This window comes from Pipistrellus kuhlii, unplaced genomic scaffold, assembly GCF_014108245.1.
Source record: "Pipistrellus kuhlii isolate mPipKuh1 unplaced genomic scaffold, mPipKuh1.p scaffold_m20_p_3, whole genome shotgun sequence".
Lineage (NCBI taxonomy): Eukaryota > Metazoa > Chordata > Mammalia > Chiroptera > Vespertilionidae > Pipistrellus > Pipistrellus kuhlii.
The window spans coordinates 15,505,199-15,521,290 of record NW_023425529.1 but is presented as its reverse complement, the minus strand read 5'-3'; the positions used below and the strand labels follow the sequence as shown (position 1 = coordinate 15,521,290).

Genomic DNA, 16,092 nt, shown 5'->3' with positions numbered 1-16,092 from the left:
GAGGCAGGAAAGCGCTTAGCTGTCTGGGGCCTGAGGTCTGAGCTCACCGCCTCTGACGCACAGTGGGCTTCCCCATGTCGGCTCCGGTTACTGGGCGGTGGACACGGCATTGCGGCAATCAGCAAGTCGCTGCAGATTTAACCATGTAACTATGTGCACACAAAACCTCTCCTGGCAGAAGGGCACGGTTCATCACTATATATTTGCCCGACTCAGAACTGTCCTGCTGCTCTGACTTGTTTTCCCCATCAGCCTCGGATGGCATGCAGCCTCAGTGTCTGTTTTAAAAAAAATATTTTTTATTGATTTCAGAAAGGAAGGGAGAGGGAGAGAGAGAGATAGAAACATCACTGATGAGAATCATTAATGAGCTGCCTCCTGCATGCCTCACACTGGGGACTGAGCCTGCAACCTGTGCATGTGCCCTGACTAGGAATTGAGCCGTGACCTCCTGATTCATAGGTCAATGCTCAACCACTGAGCCATGCCGGCCAGGCAGTGTCTGTTTTGTAGAGATCCTGAGGCTACTCTCAGGCAACTTCCAGGGAGGCCGAGCTTTAGCAAACTTGTAGCAGGTGGTCTGGGTCCCTTGGCTGCTGGGTCCCTTGGCTGCCTGGATCACTGGTTCCCTTCTTTGCCTCAGTTTCCCCCTTATAATGGAGTGCAGCATGACTTCCCTCTCTCCTGCTGGATCCCCCACTTCTTGAGACTTTGTGGAAGGTTGGGTGGCACCTGGAACATTCGGTTTCTTCCTGGCCTTCTTATCCCCCAGTGCCCACATGGGCCCCTCATACCCCTCACACCGCCACCCTGCCATTTCTGTTCTTAGTGTCTGTCGGGGCCGGAAGTGGAACTGCACTGACCACGTGTGTGATGCCACGTGTTCCACCATCGGCATAGCCCACTACCTCACCTTTGACGGGCTCCAGTACATGTTCCCCGGGGAGTGCCAGTACGTTCTGGTCCAGGTGAGAGAGAGGGATGGGGGGAGGGTGCTGTCTGTCCTTAGGTGGGGGGGTGCAGTCTGGGGTTTCCAGGTCAGAGTCTGCTGCTCTGTCCATAGAAACCACTCTGGGCTGGTTTCTCCAGTGACTGTCCAGCCCCTGAAAGAAGGGCCGACAGAGGCTCAAGCCTCACTTGATTGCCATCTTTCTTTACTTTACCTGATGGAGTAATAAACATAGAACAGAAGCTTGTTTGTTGACTGGGGTTGTTGCGGGGCAAGGCCATTGTCAGCCCAAATCAACACCAGAACAGAATTAGAACAAGGCATCTGCTCCTTTTGGCAGGCAGCCTCAGTCAAGTATGGAGGGAGCGAGGCTGGGTTGCAGGCTGTGTTACTCTCCCTGATAGCACCCTGTGGAATGAATAACTCACCCAGCCTTAGGCAGCAGCCCTGGACAGGAGTGTGGTTGAAATGACCCCTGGAGTTTGCTTCCTATGTGCAATTCAGAGTGGGCAGGAAGGGGGGTGGGCACAGGAAAGCCACACTGTCCAGCAGTATGAGAAAGAGCTAGCTAGCTGATGAGTGAGGGCCGTCTGCCTTCCTCTCCTCCATGCGTGGATTCCGGTAAGTTTGTTTCTCTTGCTGGTTGACACCAAAGTGGGTAAGCATGGAGGGATGGGGGCTTTTCTCATGAGTAACGAGATGGCGCGACTCTGTGAAACTTTAAACAAATGTGGTCTCTCTGACTCCATTCTTGGGAGGAGGAGAGGTGGGGGCTTGGTATGATCTGAGGGAGGCCACAGACCCAGCAGCCTTAGTCTCAGAGACTGAGCTGTAGGGTCCTGTGAGTCAGGCAGTAAAGGTGATTGAGCATGCTTGCCTGCTCAGCATGCTGGGAGTGGGGCAGAACCAGCACCCTGACCTGCCATGAGCAGAACATGCTGGGAGTGAGCAGTCTCACCAGTTAGCCATGTGAAGAACATGCAGGGAGTGAGCAGGGACACTTCATAGCATGTGCAGAGCATGTTGGGAGTGAGTAGGGGCACTGACTAGCATGTGCAGAGCATGCTGGGCATGAGCAGGGGCACTGACCAGCTGCATATAGAGCATGCTGGGAGTGAACAGCAGCAGCAACTAGCCAAGCCTCCACGACCCACACCAGAGATGGCTTGATGCCAATCTTCTGACCTGAGGGGAGGTGGCAGGAATAACATTTCACCTCTTTCCCCCAGGATTACTGTGGCAGTAACCCTGGGACCTTTCGGATCCTGGTTGGGAACGAGGGATGCGGCTACCCCTCAGTGAAATGCAAGAAGCGGGTCACCATCCTGGTGGAAGGAGGAGAGATTGAACTGTTTAATGAAGAGGTGAGTGGCAAACCATCCTTTCCCCCTCAGGCCCCTTGTTCTTCTGTGGGCTTGTGAAGAGCATTCATCTAGAACTTGCGTCAATGGAATATCGTGCAGTCATGAAAGAACATGAGGTGAAACTGTATCATCTGACTATGACATATTCTCTATTAACAAGTTACAGATACGTATGCATAGCATGAGCCCATTTTAGTGAAGGTGAAGAGATAAGCATGGAGAAGGATGGTAGTGTTACCTGAATAAGGATCAGTGCTTACCTGTGAGGGTATAGTGGATATTGGAGGGCAGAAGGACTTTTCCTTCTAATTGTATGTATATAGAATACAATTATATACTACCCTGTTTCCCCAAAAATAAGACAGTGTCTTATATTAATTTTCGCTCCCAAAGATGCACTAGGTCTTATTTTCAGGGGATGTCTTATTTTTCCATGAAGAAGAATACGGTACACATTTATTGTTAAATAAAAATAAAGGAAATTTATTACCTGTATACGGTACGGTAGTATGGTAGTTGTCAACACAAACCAGACAAACTGAATCCTACAGTATCAAGAATTTACTCATTTATTCAATGACAATCGTGTCATCATCTTCTGGAACATCATCATAACAATCCAATTCCTGAATTTCCTGGTGAATTTCTTGTGATTCCATTTCTTTCAGAATCAGTGGACCAAATCTCTCATGTTTAGCAATAGCATTCTGTGACAGAGCCTGGGGGGGAGAAGGCCTTATTTTCAGGGGATGCCTTATATTTCACTGAGAAGGAAACCTGTAAGTAGGTCTTATTTTCGGAGGATGTTTTATTTTCAGGGAAACACGGTAGTATATGTGTATTATAGATATGCATATATGAATATGTGTATTTTGGGAAGTGATAGTGTTTCAGGGATTTTTACTTTCTTTTATGTTTTCAGTTCTTTTTAGATAAATCTTTTTTTTTTAAAGGGCAGTAACCAGATGCAGGCCCTGTGTAGAGCTTTGACATGGTTCTCAGAGGGTATGTGAGAACCACCAAGGAGATCTTGTTTAAGATGTTGAGCCTGGCTGGTGTGGCTCAGTGGTTGAGCATCAGCACATGAACCAGGAGGTCATGGGTCTAATCTTGGTCAGGGCAAATACCTGGGTTGTTGCTGGATCCCCAGTAGGGGCATGTAGGAGGCAGCCAATAGAAGATGTTTATCTCTTATTGATGTTTCTATCTCTATCCCTCTCCTTTCCTCTTTCTCTGAAAGTCAACAAAAACATTTATCTACACTAATAAAAGAGAAAAATGCTAATTGACTGTACCCTCACTATGCCCACAGCCACTCAGAACAAGTATGCAAATTAACTCAACAAAGATGGCAGTTAATTTGCAAACGCCGAGGGAGGGAGGAGTGAAGACTGAAGACAGCTTAGAAGGAAGAGGGAGGAAAAGCAGAAAGCAAGGTGGCTGCCAGAGGGAAAGCACTGACAAGTCAGGGTGGGGCGGTGCAGGGTGGGCAGCAGCAGCCACTGTGGCCGCTTGTAGGAATCTTCCTGCAAATGGGGTCCTAGTATATATATAAAAACCTAAGCGACCGAATGACCAATTGAACGACTGGTTGACTGGTCACTATGATGTGCACTACCAGCATGGGGCAGATGCTCAATGCAGGAGCTGCCCCTGGTGGTCAGTGTGCTCCCGACAGTGTGCTCCCGACAGTCAGTGTGCTCCCTACAGGACTCATGGCTAGTGAGCACCACTGTGGTGGTGCAAGCCTCTCCCACTTGGGACTCCTCCCCCTGCTTGGGACTGACTGGGCGCAAGCCAGTGGCAGGCACAATAGGCCAGGATGAATGGTGAGTGGGAGTAGCAGGCAGGAGCAGCAGGTGGCGTTGGACTGCTGGTTTTGGCTTCATCCCTGTAGGCCACACTGTGGAACTCCACTGAAGCGTGAATCCATGAACTGGGCCTCTAGCATTTTAATAAATAGATAGATAGATTAATAAAGAAATAAATAAATAAATAAATAAAATCATTTGCCCAAAGATGCTTAAAATCATTGCCACACTAAAAACCTATTTAGGAGGCCACGTGTATATAATAATAAAGTGTCAAAAATTATTTTAAGGAAGTGATGGATGATCTTCTAGTTGGTTTTGTTGTATTTTTAATCTCATAATTATTATTTTGCTGCCAACTCTATTATTGCCCCTTAGTTGAAAGGTTCTCAGAGAGTGATAGGTGAGACAGACACAAGCATCCAGGCAGGTGCTGGCCACGAAGGGACGAGCTCTCACTGAATGGGGCAAATGAAACTCCATGGAGACAGACATGGGTACTCCCTCTCCCTGCCTCATGCTTCGGCCTTTTTCAGGTGAATGTGAAGAGGCCCATGAAGGATGAAACTCACTTTGAGGTGGTGGAGTCCGGCCGGTACATCATTCTGCTGCTGGGCAAGGCACTCTCTGTGGTTTGGGACCGCCACCTGAGTGTCTCCGTGGTGCTGAAGCAGACATACCAGGTCAGTGGCCTTCCTCCACTTTTCCTCATCTTGCCTATGACTTGCTGTTGGGACCTTCTTCAGTTTCCTGAGCAATAGAAGCAGACACTGCACCTCCTGATGTCTTGGGGGAAGGTAGGTGGTCTGAAAAGGGGATGCATGAGCAGAATCTTCAGAGAAGGGAGGGAGTGAGCCATGCAGATATCTGGATAAGAGAATTTAGGCATCTGCAAAGGCTGCAGGGTGGATGATGTTTGGAGTGTCTGAGCAAGGATGCCTGTGGCTGGAGAGGAGAGACTTGGAGAGCATGGTCGTTAACAGGGTAGGGAGGAGGCAGGGATCATACTTGGGGGCTGTTAAGCCACGGAAAGACCTTGGGCCTTTTGTCCAACTCTGGGAACATTCTTACTTGTTTCCCAGTAATTCTCCATGTTGAAGCAAAATAGGAACAAGTCACATCTCTTTGTCCCAAGACAGGGCTCCAACTATTGTACATTGTAAGAGTAGCATCTTTTCTTTTCCAGGCCAGATACTTCCAGTTCCTCCCCTAGTTCTTATGTGATGGTTTCCTTTAATTCAGTAATCATGTATTGGGACTTGTATACCAACACTGTGATAGGTGAACGTGAAGGTGAATAAAATCTTATGTCGGCTCTGGTGGCACTTTGTATCCATCAGAACGCTGGCCAGCCTGCTATGAACAGGCGGCTGTTTTCCAGGTAAAGGACTCCCATGTTCAATAGTGTAAAGTAGTCAGACCTCTGCATTCTCATTGATGCAACGATGAACTAGCTCCTCTCTGCCCAGGCCCTTACTAGGGAAGGTGATGGCTTATATTGGAGATTCCAGAGCCAAGGCTGCCAAATTCCTACTTGGCCAACTATAGGACGTGGGCAGGTTGTCTCTCTTTGTGAATGATCTTTTTTTTCTTTTAACTTTAAAGTGAGGTCAGTGAGGAAGGCCAGGAAAAGGCCTTGGCAAGGGCCAGGCTTTGTCGTTGACTCTGGTGACTTCTGGGTCTCCATCCCTGCCTCCCCCGAACCCTCCTCTTCTCAGATGAGCGGTCTCCTTTGCTGTCTGGAGCCCTCCTAGCTGTGAGTCAGAATTGGCCCTGAGGTTTGCAATGCTCATGCTCTCCACTTGTCATCAGGAGCAGGTGTGTGGCCTCTGTGGGAATTTTGATGGCATCCAGAACAATGACTTTACCGGCAGCAATCTCCAAATTGAGGAAGACCCCGTGGACTTTGGGAATTCCTGGAAAGTGAGCCCACAGTGTGCCGACACCAGAAAAGTACGTTTAGGGTCTCCTTGTGGGCTGTGGGTGGGGGGCGTGGAGGGTGGCATGCCCTGCAGTGGTCACAGGGCTCGGAAGAGGGTCTCTTGGATCCTTCCGGGTTGAGTGTTTTGGTCTATTGAGTATTTCTGTTCTCTTGCCTTGTTCCCCAGGTGCCGCTGGACATGTCCCCTGACACCTGCCACAACAATGTCATGAAGCAGAGCATGGTGGACTCCTCCTGTAGGATCCTCACCAGTGACCTTTTCCAAGACTGCAACAAGCTGGTGAGGGCTGCCAGGAGCCAGAGGCAGAGGCGCGCTGAGGGCTGGCCAGCGGCACGGGCACTCAGAGCGCGAGGGTCTAATTCTGGACCCAGCCTGGGAGCCTTGGAAATTATCTGCATGGGGTCACCTATTTTCTCCCTTTATTGGTGCATACTGGGAAACAGAAAGGATAATGGACAGTTTATGGGGAAAGCAACGCTTGGCAAGTCATTTTTTTTTTTAAATATATATTTTATTGAGTTTTTACAGAAAGGAAGGGAGAGAGATAGAGAGCTAGAAATGTCGATGAGAGAGAAACATTGACCAGCTGCCTCTTGCACACCCCCTACCGGGGATGTGCCCGCAACCAATGTACATGCCCTTGACCGGAATCGAACCTGGGACCTTTCAGTCCGCAGACCGACGCTCTACCACTGAGCCAAACCGGTTTCGGCGGCAAGTCATTTTTCTTCTGTGCCAGGCATAGCTCTTCTGAGCATCAGCTTCTCTTCTGGGCATCAGTTTTAGAGCCCCTGAGTCATCTTGTCTCCAACTCTAGAGCCAGGAGTTTTATTTTCCTGTTACCTCACTGTATCTTCAGTCCTGAGTACTCTATCCTCTCCCTTCATAAAACCTCCTAGGTCTTGTCTCAAAAACCCTTTTCTGGCCTTAGCTCCAGAAGAGAGTGTTGAGGCCTCATTTTATGGCTTGCTTCTATGCCTTCCTCTCCAATGGTGGGAAGCACTTCCTCAAACACACATGCCGCTGTGTATAGCACCACCACCGTGGGCGTGACTGGTTGGATACCTGTATCTCGGTTCTCTTTCTATCCATCCAGTGCTTTTTGGTCCTTGAGGATGCCAAAGACACTCAGGATTCCCTGCTTTGGTGGAAATCCTGGGCATTTGAATGGGAACAGTGGAGACAGTGAGAGGAGTCAGGGGAACCAGGATTGTTGGAGGGTGTTGGAAATAATGACTCACTCAGTATCTGAATTCATTCCTTTCACAGCAACCCTGAAAGAGGCCAGTGTGTATAGTGTCAGGTTTGGTGGAAAGAGAAGGTCAGCACAATTCCTGTGATTGAGTGTGGATGGTGGATAGGCTACCTCTTCATGTAGACCTGGGGTTGGTCCAGGAGCACACAGGCTGGTCCTACTGTCCAACATACTAGTCACATAGCACCTCATAGGGCAATGTGCATGGGTCCTGATGTATTCCCCTCTCTTCTTGCTGAATGGAGGCAAGGGAAATAGAGTGAGCAGTGTGTGTGTGTGTGTGTGTGTGTGTGTGTGTGTGTGTGTGTGATATGTCTATGTAAAAAAACACCCAAACATCCATGAGGTTGGGAGTCGGTTTTGGGGATGGATGGATGATTGAGCAGATAAGTAGACAGAGAAACAAATGTTCTTTTGAAAAATTCTTAGACACACTATACTATGAAAGACTGGTTTTATTTAATATTTCTTGCTGGAATACAGACTAGAAGCTGGAAATTCTGCCTTCGTACCCATTTCCTCTTTGGAAGCATTGACCTACATTCCCCCTCTTACCCAAGACCCCCCCCACCTCCCTTTCCCATACACTGACCACCAGAATGTTCCCATCCAGACCAAGAGCCAGAGTGCCTTTGTCTGGTCGCAGGCCTGAGCCACCCTGGTGCTCCCTTGCAGGTGGACCCTGAGCCATTCCTGGATGTCTGTATCTATGACACCTGCTCCTGCGAGTCTATTGGGGACTGTGCCTGCTTCTGTGACACCATTGCTGCCTATGCTCATGTGTGTGCCCAGCACGGCAAGGTGGTGACCTGGAGGACAGCCACATTGTGTCGTGAGTCCTGGTGTCCCTCAGGATCTCAATCCCTCTCCCCATCAGCTCCTGTGCATATAGACATTAAGATCTTAGAGTGGGTGCAGGATGATAACTTCATGGGAGAGAAGGCAGAGCTCTAGTGTGGGGATGGATGACAGAGGGCCGAAGGGAGTTAAGACACTGATGTGAGTGAGGAGGGCAGGGGACAGGGATTAAAGACATTAATATGTAGAAACTCTGAAGAAATTCTGGAAGAGGGAGAAGAAAGAAGGAACAGTGATGAAAAGAAGAGGGAAGTGAATATAAGTCTTTAAATAGACACTATATTTGCCAATGTGAGCGATCAACTCATACATTATATAGGGTCTTCCCGTGTAAACAGCTGATGGTTTCTATATGGAAAACCAATTCAGAACCACTGGGTTCCTGGTATAGGTGCTTTACAAGTCCAGCAGCCTCTAATAGTGGTGACTCCTGTAGTTCCTTTGTCCCCAATGTTCTCATCACCTCCCCCAGTGTCATCACCACCACCACAAGTCTCACCATGTCTGTCTGGGGCCTGGATGCAGTCCTGGCATCTCAGTGGGCGCAGGACTGCCTGTGCTTTAATGGTTACGCTCCTTTCTTGTCTACACAGCCCAGAACTGTGAGGAAAGGAATCTCCGGGAGAACGGGTATGAGTGCGAGTGGCGCTACAACAGCTGTGCCCCTGCCTGCCCTACCACCTGCCAGCACCCCGAGCCACTGGCCTGCCCCGTGCAGTGTGTGGAGGGCTGCCATGCACACTGCCCCCCAGGTCAGCCACCTGCCCTGGGTGGGCATGGATGGAGGGATGGGGGGATGGGACAGTTTTTTAGGAAAGGTGATTCCTTGTCCTACATCATCTCAGCCTTGCCCAGTGGTGCCCGATCCCCAATCCTATAACCCTGGGTCCTGTTTGCACATGTCCTTTCATCGGAGCCAAGCCAGCTATGATTTTTGTCAAATTGAGCTTCTGTTTGCTTATTTATGGTTCTATTGCCTGGAGCAGCACTTTAAAAATATTTTTATTAAATTTTAGAGAGAGAGAAAAGGAGAGGGATATATAGAGAGAAACAGCATTGATTGGCTACTTCCTGCACGCCCCCTTCTAGGGATTTAGTCCAAAATCCAGGCACCCTTTAGTTAAAGGTAAGTCTTCCTTGTTGTAAAGGTGAGTTTGAGCTCCTGATGAGAGGTTTGTCATGCAGGGAAAATCCTGGATGAGCTTTTGCAGACCTGCGTTGACCCTGGAGACTGCCCCGTGTGCGAGGTGTCTGGCCGGCGCCTGCCCCCTGGAAAGAAAGTCACCTTGAACCCCGAAGATCCTGAGCACTGCCAGATTTGGTAAAACCTGGTTGTTTGAAGCATGAATCTTATTGTCTACTCTGGGGACCTGCTTAGAGGTGTAGGTTTTGGGAAAATGCCCTCGTTATGTGAGTTGTGAGGTAGTTTTTATTAAGCTTGTTTCTCTTTCTTTAAGGACAGACTAAATTGCTTCTCCAGGAAACATCTCTTAAGAAAACCATTAGGCTTCTTCTTTCTTTCTTTCTTTCTTTATTTATTTCATTAATCCTCACCTAACAATATTTTCTTCATTGATTTTTAGAGAGAGTAGAAGGGAGGGGCAGAGACAGAGAGAGAAACATTGATGTGAGAGAGACACATCGATTGGTTGCCTCCTGCACTTGCTCTGACTGGTGCTGGGGATCAAACCTGCAACCCAGGTATGTACCCTTGACCAGAATTGAACCCGGGCTCTTCAGTCCTCAGGCTGATGTGCCAACCACTGAGCAAAACTGGCTAGAGTCCATTAGACTTCTTAATCTCTTCTCGCTAAAGGATGGGTGATGTCTCACATTGTTCCTGAAGGTCACATCTAGTCTATGAAAGTCAGGCTTCCTTTTTATCGAGGGTGGGGATGTAGGGAAGGAAAGTGAGGCAGAGCCCTGACCCCTCAATGTGACTTAGACACCTCCAGGCCACAACCCAGGTCCCAGGACAGGGCTTTTGTAACTGGGAGGGAAGACTCTGGGTTCTCTCACCCGACTGCCTCTTGGAGTGGGAGAGTTTGGGGAGGTGAGAACGAGTCCTCAGGGTGAGCACTGAGCTTTCTGAAGTCCTGCTTCTAAGTAAGAAACGTGCATTTGGATGTTGATATATTCATATATCCAATACCACTTCTTATGGGAACTTAAACTTGAGAACTTAAATTCACTGGGGAAGGGGCCATGGCCACAGCTGCCAGAGTCAGATCCAGCCACAGCCATCTGTATAAACATGAGCGGACGCTGCCCGGGGTGAGTTCTCTAGCAAACACAGGAAACTAGAAAGTATGTCACTCATGCATTGTTAGCAAAGATGGAAGCCATAAATCGTGTGGGCCATGAGGAAGTGCGAATTAACTTCCCAGTAAGACCCTGCGTATCCACTCGCCCTCTGCTGAAACAGAGGATAAGGAATAAAGGAAGAGCCTGATGCTGGTGTGCAGCTCTGAGCCACAGGACATGAGTGTACAGCCATTTTCCCTACCACTCTCTGTTGGCCACAGGGCGGGACAGCTACCAGGGTATGGACAGTAGTTACAGGAGCATCGCCTGGGAAGTTAATCACAGGCCACACATTCCAGGGCTCTTGGCCTTACTGGGAATGCTGAGGGCAAGTTGCCTAGAAGGCCAAGAGTTTACAGAAGAGAAGGTGCTAGCCTGGGTTGCATCTTCAGTCTGGAATAGCCTGCTATTCTCCAGGACACTGGTGGAAGGGAGAAGGGATCAGAAGGCTGGGGAATTTGGACTGGTAGTGTAGGAATGTGTGTCAGAGACAACTGCACTGCTAAAGACTCCTAGTATGTGCTTGGGGCTGGGTGCAGGGTCCAGCCAGTTTCTGGCACGTGATAGGTGCTTCCATATGTCTGCTGGAGGAATGCATGAATGAGCCACTGACTTTCTTCCCCATCTAACATCTTGGGGACCCCTTCATGCTACTCCCAAATGCTTTGTTCTGTTAGCTAAAGCTGAGATTTTGAATCTTTATTTATCGTTCTAAAAATATTTTAGTCCAGTTTTTCCTCTCTTTCTGAAAGTCCAATATATTGAACACGGGCCAAAATTCATACAGTTTAAATCCTGTTATAATAAACTAGAGGTCCAGTGCACAGATCTGTGCACAGATTTGTGCACTGGTGGGGTCCCTCAGCCTGGCCTGCACCCTCTTGCAATTCGGGACCCCTCTGGGGATGTTGGACTGCTGGTTTCAGCCTGATCCACACAAGTCAGACCAAGGGACCCCAATGGTGCATGGATTCATGGACTGAGTCTCTAGTATGCCTATAAGATCTTTGGTTAATCTCTTCCCACCCGTCCCTTCCCCCTCCACTTTGAGATTCATCAGTCTGTTCCATGTTTTCAAGCCTATGCATTGAGTGTCTGCCCCCTGGAGGTCAGTGTGCATCATAGCTACCAGTTGAATGGTCCAATGGTCACTTATGCTTATATATAGAGAGACTAGAGGCCCGTTGCATGAAATTTGTGCATGGGGGAGGGGGTGTCCTTCAGCCTGGTCTGCATCCTCTCCAATCTGGGACCTCTAGGAGGATGTCCAACTCACAATCTAGGACCGCTGGCTCCTAACCACTCACCTGCCTGCCTGATTGCACCTACTGCTTCTGCCTGCCAGCCTAATTGCCCCCTAACCACTCTCCAGTCAGCCTTATTGACGCCTAACTGCTCCCCTGCTGGCCTAATCACTCCCAACTGCCCTCCCCTGCTGGACTGATCATTCACAACTGCCCTCCCCTGCCATGACCCACCTCCTCCACCAGGACCCACCTTCTCTGTGCTGTGCATGTGACCCCCAAGGCCTCTGGGCCCCGCCTCTGCTGTGCATGTGACCATCTTTGTGGTGGCCATCTTGTGATGACATCACATGTGAGGGCAAGACACCACCGAGGCTTTTATTAATATAGATACCATAAAGCATTTATCTTCAGTAGAACTTTTACAAGTCCTGGTCAGTGTCAACATTTTAGAGCAATATTTGTCTTTGGAGTTACTTGGCAGAGGGTTTGGGTTGTAATTAAATATTTGTATTGCTAGAGATGCAGTTTAATAAAAAACAAAAATCTACTTTCAATGGCCATCTGGATGGCCTGGAAACAAGAAAGATTCTTTTTCAGGTCTTAGTAAAGTTTGGCTTGTGGAATCCAGGGAAGCCTTTGCTGTGTGTGTGTGTGTGTGTGTGTGTGTGTGTGTGTGTGTGTGTTTGGGGACATATGTTAAAAATGATGTCTTACTTGGGTGGAGAGTGACCCGTGGGAGCTCAGTGCAGGTGGGCCAGGCAGGCCGGTGTATGAAAACAGGTGCAGTGGTTCTGAGTAGGGCTGAGAAGCGCTCAGAGCCTCTTCCGGAACCATTTCTGTTTCTCTCCCTCTGCAGTCACTGTGATGGTGTCAACCTCACTTGTGAAGCTTGCAGGGAACCCGGAGGCCTAGAGGTGCCCCCCACGGAAGGCCCGATCAGCCCCACTACCCCGTATGTGGAGGACACCCCCGAGCCGCCGCTGCACGACTTCTTCTGCAGCAAGCTGCTGGACCTGGTCTTCCTGCTGGACGGCTCCTCCAAGCTGACCCCAGCCGAGTTTGAGGTGCTGAAGGCCTTTGTGGTGGACATGATGGAGCGCCTGCACATCTCCCAGAAGCGGATCCGCGTAGCGCTGGTGGAGTACCACGAGGGTTCCCACGCCTACATCCAGCTCCGGGACCGGAAGCGGCCCTCGGAGATGCGGCGCATCGCCAGCCAGGTCCAGTATGCGGGCAGCGAAGTGGCCTCCACCAGTGAGGTCCTCAAGTACACGCTCTTCCAAATCTTCGGCAAGATCGACCGCCCCGAGGCCTCCCGCATCGCCCTGCTCCTGATGGCCAGCAAGGAGCCCCAGAAGTTGAGCCGGAACCTGATCCGCTACGTCCAGAACCTGAGGAAGAAGAAGGTCATCGTGGTCCCGGTGGGCATCGGGCCGCACGCCAACCTCAAGCAGATCCGCCTCATTGAGAAGCAGGCCCCTGAGAACAAGGCGTTTGTGCTCAGCAGTGTGGACGAGCTGGAGCAGCAAAGGGACGAAATCATCAATTACCTCTGTGATCTGGCCCCTGAGGCGCCAGCCCCAACGCAGCCCCCTCCTATGGCCCAAGTCACCGTGGGTCTGGAGCCCTTGGGGGTTTCCACGCTGGGACCCCAGAGGAACTCCATGGTTCTGGATGTGGTGTTTGTTCTGGAAGGGTCGGACCAAATCGGTGAGGCCAACTTCAACAGGAGCAAGGAGTTCATGGAGGAAGTGATCCGGCGGATGGATGTGGGCCAGGAGAGCATCCACATCACGGTGCTGCAGTTCTCATACACGGTGACCGAGGAGACCACCTTCCGAGAGATACAGTCCAAGCGGGACGTCCTGCAGCGGGTGCGGGAAATCCGCTACCATGGCGGCAACAGCACCAACACGGGCCTGGCCCTGCAGTACGTGTCTGAACACATCTTCTCGGCCAGCCTGGGGGACCGGGAGCAGGCACCTAACCTGGTCTACATGGTCACAGGGAACCCCGCCACTGATGAGATCAAGAGGATGCCTGGAGACATCCAGGTGGTGCCCATCGGGGTGGGCCCTCATGCCAACTTGCAGGAGCTGGAGAGGATCGGCTGGCCCAATGCCCCCATCCTCATCCAGGACTTTGAGACACTCCCCCGAGAGGCTCCTGACTTGGTGCTGCAGACGTGCTGCTCTGGAGAGGGGCTGCAGATCCCCACCCTCTCCCCCACCCTTTCCCCTGCCCCAGGTATGTGGGCACCTTGCACAGGGTCCATGCCTTGGTGGGGATATGCCTCTTGAGTTCTAATCCCTGCTCCCTCCAGAGTGCCTGTGTCCTCACCTCCCAGGCAGGGAGAGGCATCTGTGATCCTTTATTGAGGAGGATCTGTTCTTGTAAATTCAAAGGTAAAGCAAGTCTATTGTTAAAATTTAAATAATACCAAATATAGGGAGTAAAAAATATTTATTTATCACTCAGCCTCATCCTACCCAATCCAACTCCCTGCCTTGGAGGTAATCGGTGAAATTAGTTGATGATCAGCTTTTTGACAACACTGGATGGATGCAATTATTCTAAGTAGCTGACGCTCTTTGGGGGCAAGGCCAATAAATGGTGACAGGTAGCAGTTAAGTGCTCAGATTCTGTAGCCAGACTGCCTTGGTTTGAACCTCACCTCTGCCACTTACTAGCTGGGCAATCATGGCAATTTTGTGTGTAATGATTTTGGGCAAGTACCTCTGTGTGTATTAGTCTCCTCATCTGTAAAATGGGGATAACAATAGTACTTTTTTTGAAAAACATTTAGAACAGTTCCCAGCATGCAGCAAGTGCTTGCCACTTTGCTATGATTATTGCCTTCAGAATGGATACTAATGTCTAATCAATTCCTAGTTCTTGAACATCTTTATTTGGTGTGTCTGGGACTATCCCAGAATAACTAGCCTTCTTTTAATGTCTCTTTCTCCTCCAACTTTGTATCAATGTCTTTGTTTCTTTATGTTTGTTTTAATCAGAGCCACAGATTTATTGAAATTCTTGTGATATTTCTGTGGAAGAGAACAGGCATAGCACCATCTTACCTAGTCTCAGAATGGTGTTTAGGCCAGAGTTTGCTTCCTCACTATGATCTGTGCCAGAACAGTCTCATGAGCAGTAGGCATTTATAATCAGAACTAGAGGCCTGGTGCATGAATTCGTGCATGGTTGTGGTCCCTTGGCCTGGCTGGATTTGGGGCCAATCAGGGCCATCTTGCCCAGTCCTGATAGGGGCTGATCAGGGCTAGCCAGCTAGGGAGAGAGACCAAGGGAAGTTGGCTTTCAGAGTGCACTGACCACCTGGCTGGCTAGGGGGAGGGACCTCGGAAGGTTGGCCAGCTGTGGAAGGTTGGCTGTAGGAGACAGCTCCTGCATCGACCATCTGCTCCCTAGTGGTCAGTGTGCATCATAGCTACTGGTTGACTAGTTGTTAAGTTGACCAATTTTAATGGTTGCTTAGGATTTTATATATACATATATAATATAATATAATATAATATATATATATATATATATATATTGAGTATATATATACCTTAAAGCACTTACCTACCCATAAGACCTCGAGGCCATAATGCTGTTCCATTTCCTTTTGCTATCTCCCTGATTTGCTGCTCCAAAATCTCACTTAATTCTGGAAGAGTTGCAGCCTCCTGTTACTGTGAGAACAGATGCCTCTTGCTTTCACGAGGAGGCATTTAAACTGCCGTTGAGTGGCACTGGAGTCTTCCCAATGCCTCCAAGCCTGGGGCACTCCTGGCCCCCTTATCTCCTCCAGGGCTCATCTTGTCATCCTGCAAGACCAATGGTGACACGTCCTATGGTGGTGCCACGTGGTTGGGCTGTGTCTGCACATTGAATGCAGCTGTGTGCTGCAGTGGTTGATTCCCTGCTGGCACTGTGTGCTCACCTTCTCGTCTCTCTGCAGACTGCAGCCAGCCCCTGGATGTGATCCTCCTCCTGGATGGCTCCTCCGGCTTTCCAGCTTCTTACTTCGATGAAATGAAGAGTTTTGCCAAGGCTTTCATTTCAAAAGCCAATATCGGTGAGTGAGGCACCTGAAGGAGCAGGTTAGAAAGGGGCTCTTCTTGGTGCTCTATCTGCTCAAAAGTGCCATTCCATGTCCTCTTTCCACAGGGCCTCAGCTCATGCATGTGTCTGTGCTGCAGTATGGAAGCATCACCACCATCGATGTGCCGTGGAACATGGCCCAGGAGAAGACCCACTTGTTGAGCCTCGTGGACCACATGCTGCAGGAGGGAGGCCCCAGCCAAATTGGTAACGTGGTGCCATGGGCTGGGATGCAGGGGCTGTGTCTGGTCCTC

General features: G+C 49.7%; 1 protein-coding gene across 2 annotated transcripts in view; it reads left to right on the top strand.

Annotated features, from left to right (window-relative positions):
- VWF (von Willebrand factor) overlaps positions 1–16,092 on the top strand; it is a 120,635-nt gene that overhangs the window by 62,859 nt on the left and 41,684 nt on the right. For both annotated transcript variants that reach the window (XM_045587659.1, XM_036455712.2), the window contains exons 20-30: positions 830–968; positions 2,179–2,313; positions 4,661–4,807; positions 5,937–6,077; positions 6,233–6,346; positions 7,998–8,154; positions 8,774–8,932; positions 9,366–9,501; positions 12,588–13,978; positions 15,696–15,812; positions 15,905–16,045. In XM_045587659.1, coding sequence (XP_045443615.1) covers positions 830–968; positions 2,179–2,313; positions 4,661–4,807; positions 5,937–6,077; positions 6,233–6,346; positions 7,998–8,154; positions 8,774–8,932; positions 9,366–9,501; positions 12,588–13,978; positions 15,696–15,812; positions 15,905–16,045 — 2,777 coding nt within the window. The remainder of the gene's footprint in view (positions 1–829; positions 969–2,178; positions 2,314–4,660; positions 4,808–5,936; positions 6,078–6,232; positions 6,347–7,997; positions 8,155–8,773; positions 8,933–9,365; positions 9,502–12,587; positions 13,979–15,695; positions 15,813–15,904; positions 16,046–16,092) is intronic.